General features: G+C 35.5%; 1 protein-coding gene across 1 annotated transcript in view; it reads right to left on the bottom strand.

The window, feature by feature from the left end:
* Positions 1-5475: 5475 nt before the first annotated feature.
* DEF1 (MADS-box transcription factor 16) overlaps positions 5476-7542 on the bottom strand; it is a 37122-nt gene continuing 35055 nt past the window's right edge. The window contains 3 exon segments of the mRNA NM_001303583.1: positions 5476-5803; positions 5806-5872; positions 5994-6038. Coding sequence (NP_001290512.1) covers positions 5700-5803; positions 5806-5872; positions 5994-6038 — 216 coding nt within the window. The 3' untranslated portion in view covers positions 5476-5699.

Here is a 7542-nt window from a genome sequence, read left to right as displayed (position 1 = left end):
CATCAGTCATATGCTACATTGGCTCGACTCGAGTTCATTTGTGAATTTCGTAAAAAAATTTTTCAATATTCACACTTACTCTGGTCAGAGATTTTTCTGAACTCAGTCTTACGAATCACATAGGACTTCTCTTTTCTATCAAGATCGATAGATTTCATCTAGGTATATCATATTCCAAACAGCGAATCGGAACCTACATAGCCAACATACATAGCAAGGACCCATATAGCTAGGGACCAAAAAAATATGCAGTCAAACTATATAGCCTCGCTGCGAATAGTCAACATACCACAGGTCAAAGGATCAGTCACACCACTACAGTATCGAGAAAATCACTAACGAATGAGTAGACATCCAAGTAGTTTTTTGTGTTGGTTACGCTCAGTGCAAGTTGTTCTCTAACAATCACCTGCACTCTCACTCCAGTGTCTCTACACCGCAGACTTGAGACTCATCTGTCCTAAAGAGAGGTGATCGTGCACTGATCTCGAATGGATTGATCACTATCCTCCATGACGTCCTTCGATTGGGAGCATTTAGAAATTAACCACTAACGATGTATGTCTCAAATTCTCAACACTTTGAGAATATACAAAATATCTTTGTTAATTTTTAGGATAAATCATGGATACATTAATATAATTGGTTATTAAGACTATCCAACAAGTACAAAATATATCCTAGAGAAAAGTATGTGTCAGCCAAGATTGGCTTCTAGGGCACACATCCAACAAACTCCCACTTGCACTAAAGCCAATCTGCCATATACCTGAGCCCCTTCTTCTAGAGACAGGATTCGGTGTTTAGCTGGCTAAGTGACTTAGACCTACCACTATCATGTGGAGTCTACTCTCTTTACCTCCATGTATTTCTACTTGAGGTAATCGCATATATCTGTTCTATGTGCATGAACTTCTGATGAGATCTTAGCTCCTTAGCAAGGGATATGGACCATTATTTTTGTAGTACAATGTCATAGCATCCAATGGTATGACATCTAAGCTTGTAACTATCATAAGAATCAAAATGCATTTTGCACATCTATAGCATATTCAGCTTCGATTGGTCGATTATTTGAAATCTTTCCAATAAATCAAACCAATATAACTTAAGAATACATGCTGATATAGACTTTCTACCATCAGCATTAGCATATTCTCTCACTCTTAGCTCTAACCTTTATTCAAAGATAAGGAATAATCTCTTAGTACTTCTCAAGTACTTAGGGATATTTTCATAGCAATCCAATGCTCCCAGTCTGGATTCGACTAATATCTGCTCGTGATTTTCACAGTAAAATATACTAAGTCAAGTATATAGCATGGCATACACCTATGTCCAAGAGGATAACGGATCTCTTTGAAGGTTTCAATGCTGAACCCTTTCAGCACCTTTTTATGTACTTATCTGTGAAAATCAAACATCCTTTTCGGATTTATCTCTATAGACCTTTTATTTTCAGAATGTTTGATCTAGATCTTTGAAAAAAAAATTCTATATGTAACCACATCATAATCGATGTCAGTATGGAACCCTCCCACTGACCTTCATGTAACTACATGATTCCTTATATTATGTCATTGTAGGTTTTGAGATCATCCCTATATTCTCAATCTCCCTCAAGAAACACTTTCTCTAAATCCTTTGTAAGAATACCGAGTATCTTTCTAAAGATAGGAGATCCTACTAAATTGATGAGGTGAAGGAAGTACTACATATACTGGCTCATCTTAAATAGGTTGTATAGGTCTTGTGACTCGTTGTTCTTTAGAGACTTTCTTTTTGAGTTCATCCTTCCACTATTTTTAAGAAAACAGTATGATTGCTCACAATCATATTGTCAACTACTGGAAAGAAAAAGTAATATTTTAAATACCTTTTGGGATACCCTATAAATGAGTTCTCACAGATCTATCCTCTAACTTATCCACCAAATCATATCTCATATGGTGCGGTGAAACCAATTTTAGAAAAAATCTAATTTAAATTTTAAAAATTAAATCTTGCTCTTAAATAAATAATAATTAAATTAGTGATATTCATGATGGACCGGACCATATCTCATATAGTGCTATTGCTCCTCATATATATACCGTTGAGCTGAGGTGTACAAGAAGAATTCCATCATGAAACTATATCACTTTTTTTAGATAATCAACAAATTTTTTATTTGGTATTGCATTCTAGATCCGATCAAGTACCTTTAAAAATTTTTTGATTTATCTTTTCTACTTCATATCTGAATTCTTTGAACCATTCAAAATCTTTTAGATTTGTATCTCACATACATATCATATCATGATTGCTCATCAGTAAAGGTGATGAAGTAGTGATAACCTTCTAGTCTGACTCATCAAATAGGCCATGCACATTATATGTATACTAGGATAAGTATTTCAGTGATCCTATTCTTTTAACCCATAAAGGATAGCTTGATCATTAATCCTCAAAGAGATGATTCACAGACTAGATATGACTTAACAGTCAATGAGCTCAAAGATCTATTTTTCCAGTCGGCAGATCATTTTTTCTCATACATGACTAGCTAAAGGAACCATCTATATACTTTAGGTTATTTGATTTTGGATCTCTCAGACCCAATGGCATTCACTGTTTTGCTCAAATAATTTTTTAAATGCATCACTATACAAATGATCAAGAACCAAATCTAAATGGTAATCTCCGAGATTAGGTACCCACGGTCTAGTATAACTTTTGTACCATTACCAACTCAAAAAAAAATCACTTCACCTTACCTCAGTTCTCTTCCTTCCTTAGATCTTATGTTAAAGTGCGTAATATGCACTAGAATCTAACGAAAAAGAGAACCGTAAGATTAATTTTGAGCAATTTGACATACTTTCCAAAAGCATGTCAATATGCTAGAGATGAAGTGGTTCAAGCTTAAAAAAGTTGACACTGAAGAAAATAGTTCTAATATATTGATGAAGCCGGCTTCAGGAACAAAACTGATAAAATGCAAAGGTGCTACAGGCTTGATGGAACCTACCATATGAGTTAGAAGGAGGAGATTTATTGGTGTGGTCCCTCCTCATATGGGATCCATCAATTTAATTGAAAACAAAAAGGGTCGAGCATGAAAAGCCTTCGAGAAGTGTGCGAAAGTTTTTGTGGTGTGTGGAAACTGCATGGATATGGAAAACTTTTGCAGCACGGAATCCTTTGTGGCATGAAAAAAGTCATGCGCACGGAACCAATGGCGTGGGAAGCCATCTTGTGTGTGGAAAAGGAGTCCGAAATAGACTCTAATTTTTTATCTATAAAAATGAGTCTGTGGATGTGATGTGAGGAACATAGAACATAAAAAGGAGAGGAGGTTGTGAGCCACAAAAGAGGATAGGAAGAGAGAAAAGAAGAGAGGCTTGAAGGGTGCTTCATTTAAGAAAAGAAGATTGGAGATCATCGATTGGAGAAGATTGTTCAATCTCAGATTAGAGTTATTCCATCGAGAAGAATTTTTCTAGAGGTTTGTTTAATCTTGGATTTCTTCTTTCTTGTATTAGAAGCGATGTTCCCTACATGGTGTCAGAGAAGTTTTTGTACTCTAAACTATTATTATAGTGGAAGCTTCTTCTTACTCTCGTCCCTATGTAGATATAGGCTTAGGCCGAACCATAAAAAATTTGATGTTTTTGCGACTGCTGTGATTTCTTTATGCCTTTGGTATTATCATTAGCATAGTTTTTACTTTCTCTTTATCTATTATTTTTCAGTACTCAAATCCCAACATGTAAGAATTAAATTGGAGGGGACACATCGCAAAGAAAGAATGAAGAAGAAATCAGCTAGTTAGAGGGAATATTAAGATGGAGGGCTCTTAAGGTGTTACTTGGCTAGTGGTCCCAAAAATAGACAAGGATGGAGGGCTAAAATGAAGGAATTTTTATCATAATATACCCCTCATAAGTATGAAGAAATTCCTTTTTAGGTGTAGTTATAACAAGAGAAGGAAATATAGGATGATGATCTTGGTATGGTCCGATTATATATTGGGTTTATGATAGGTTCGATTTGGCTAATTAAACATGTAATATTTTTGGCTGCTAAGATTGGATTAGCTTGTCCAGAATTGGCACAGGTTCTATAAGAGAGGCCTAAAAAAAGCTAGGATCAATTAGGATAAGTCTTGATTGTGTACGATCAGGAATGATCGGGTTGGTGTAGTCGGGCTTTATTAGGCATGATTGATGGTTGGCTATGCTAGATTAGGATTATATTTGAGGGCTAAAGAAAGGATTGGCTACCATTGAGTAGGAATGTGTTGGAGTGAGTGAAACTAGGCCGGATCCACTGGGATTAAGTTATATTTATGCAGAAATGGCCTAGATTGGCATGGATAGGTCAAGGGAAAGGATAGATTGGGATAGATTGAGGTTAAGCTTATGATCCACCCTCACAAAGCAAGTTATCACCCTACTACATCTAGCGAGTGCCTACATCATGGAAAGCTTGAATTAGTTGAATCATGTAATTTCTTTACGCTTTGGTCTGTTCGCAATGTTTCTTTTTGGGAAAAAATGATTTTGTAATGTTCTTCAAGTGCAGAATCCATTGTACTATTGCAATGGAGCTCGGCTTTGTATCAAGTTTTATTCACCTTGGATTTGGGTTGATTCAGCATGATAGTTTGTCTATAATCTTAGATACCATCATGTCTCAACGTAGGAGCGTTTTACAACCACAACATTGCAGAAATTTCACCAAAGTTTAGGCTTCTAGTTAGCTGGCACACATTATACGTGGAGGCTAAACATTGTCACTATGAGCACTCATTTAGGTGCATGGTATAATGAGAACAAAAGTCATATGGAGCAGGCACTAGAGGAATGCATAATGGCCGTCCCACATTATAAGGTGGCCATGGTTGTGGGACTACACCGTCAAGTTCGAGGTTGAACTTGAGGGGATTCGAACTCATGAATCGAGTGGAGCCAAGCTGAGTACCGGCTATTTGAATTCAGTTCATCAGCTAAACAAGCGGCCCGGGCTCAGCTCGGACTCGAACCAAGCTCAAAAGAGCTTGCTCAAGCTTTACCTTGACTATGCTTTGAGCCAATGTTTAGTTGAGTTGGGCCAAGTTATCCCACATTATTTGAACATCTCAGGTGTTCAGAATATCCCAGCTAGACCAACTTTAGTCTAAGCTGAGCTAGCCACCTCCAATATTGCAGGAATCATCTGTTCTATACCTATTCATATATGCCCTGTTTCAATTGTGTACAGGGAAATGAAATGAAATAGAGTTATGGATCTACGCATGAGCATCTGTCCAACGAGGTACAATCAAACATAATCTTCATCTGACTGCCAGCATCCAATAACAGCATTAATCTAGGTTTCTCTAACCCGAAAACAAAAATTCGAAATCATTAGTGCAATGAAACTACTTATTTCCTAGCAAAAGCTTGCAAGTGATGTCTAAACTTACTCTTGCACTTGATGGACCAAGAGAAATTTCAGTCAGGATTCAAACAACTCCATTTCACTTGACATCATCAGTCCAGTAAGTACCATGAGGAAGACAATAGAAACACAAGGCAATTATAACCTTGCACCACATGCAAAGTACCTAAAGGATAACAAGTAGCGGATAGAGAGGCTTACCACTGTCATATAGCTTAAGATACTAATATATAACACCACTCTGGAAGTTGTAAGGTCTTTAAGCTACAATAAAATCAAGCAAGGCGCAGGTCATGGGAGCCAAACCCCATTCGATGGAGATTCGGCTGGCTCGGCTGAACACGGAAAGCATACATGTGGGAAGCCCCATTGGCAAGAGCAGTGCACCTGCGTAGTTGCTAGGGTCATCATCCACAAAACCATAAACTGGGTGCTCGTCCTTCATTTCCTGAATTCAAGAGGCATCCAATAGCTAATCAATCCTTTTTTTTCTGTCTATTTGAATGGCAGATGATTTTAAAGAAAATAAAAGAAAATGGAGGACAACGGAGTCGTCTAATTCCACTTACAAGTTCATGCAGTAAATTTTTGTGAGCTTCATTAGAGTTCTTCAACTGCAACAAACATGGAGAGAGAGAATAATTGCATAGTAATCTAATTACTCTCTGCAATGCAATACAATTGTATGAAAATATGTAATTCCTTAAATCCTTTATACCCAACATATTCCTCTCCTACCCAGTGATATGGATTCATATATTATTGTCAAAGCTTTAGTTAAACTTCGATACAGAGAACAAGCTACTAGTCCAAAACCGCTTTATTGTATCTACTAGAAACAGGAAAATGTGAGAACTATAAATGAATTAATTACATACAATATAAATTATAAAAAATGATATCATTTGAATGAAAATAATCATACATAGAAAACATGCTGCCGTAGTAGTGGGATGGGAGATTTTGTATTTAAGTAAAAAATTTAAAAATGAAATATAAATAAAGCTTGAATAGCTTAATTTTTTTGTGATCCGAGAGAGATGAATAATCATGTTATTAATATAGAAAAGAAAAGCAGAGGAAATAGAGCTACTGCGTTACCCTGTTTATTTCTTCAATAAATGAAAACATTTTATTGGCCGAATTTCCATTCAAGTTCAAAAGATGCTGGTACTTTTTGGAAAAATAGTCCAGGGGTATTTTTATTCGAAAGTTCATAAGCTGAATCTGGAGGAGAGCGTGTTAAAATTCAAAACTGCCATTTTTTAAATGGTAAACAGATATTGTTACGCAAACTCCAAAGTTTTCTTAGCAATGGTGTGTACTATCACACTGCATCTCATGTATCATGTTCACATGGAACCTATCTGAAAAGAGTTTAGATTTGGCAATGGGCTGAGCAAATAATCGAGATACGAATAAATCCATCCAATCCTACTTAATAAATATTAATTTTGACCGGTTAAAATATAAATCGAATAAAATTGAATTAGAATTTATAAAAAATAATTATTTATAATCGGATTCTATTCCTACACTTTTAATCCGTATGAAACCGAATCCGACAGATGTAGTATTTCATAAATTCACTTTTATTTTGGGACGATGTCATTTAGACTTCAATACTTCATTCTAAAAAATACTCTATCATCCATTTGGATTCATAAAAATATTAACATTGAATTGTTGATGGAAGTACATTAATTTAAGACAATTCTAAAGTGAAAGTTTTCAGATATAGTTACTTTTAGATAAGTAATTTTTTCTTTTTTCTGTTTTATTTTGTACATGTTCAAAAATAAATCCAAAATTTATGACTTATGAGGTTTAGATCTTTTTTATATTAAATTGATAAAAATAAATAAATAAGTCTAAGTGGACCAATGTTGGATTTAAAATCAATATTGGGTTAACATTGAAGTCCAAACTGACATAACACCTGATCCTGCTACAAACTATTCATTTCAGTTTTAGATAGTTTATGCATAATGAATGATTGGCAGTGGATTGAATTTTCTTCAATCCGATTGAATTTGATCGGATGAAATTTTTCTCTCAACTCGACCGAACCCGACCTATGCTCAACCCTATTTGGCAAATAGACCATACATGCTGATT

The sequence above is a fragment of the Elaeis guineensis genome, chromosome 12 (genome assembly GCF_000442705.2).
Source record: "Elaeis guineensis isolate ETL-2024a chromosome 12, EG11, whole genome shotgun sequence".
NCBI lineage: Eukaryota > Viridiplantae > Streptophyta > Magnoliopsida > Arecales > Arecaceae > Elaeis > Elaeis guineensis.
Note: the sequence above shows the minus strand (reverse complement) of the source record. Positions and strands in the feature narration are given on the sequence as shown.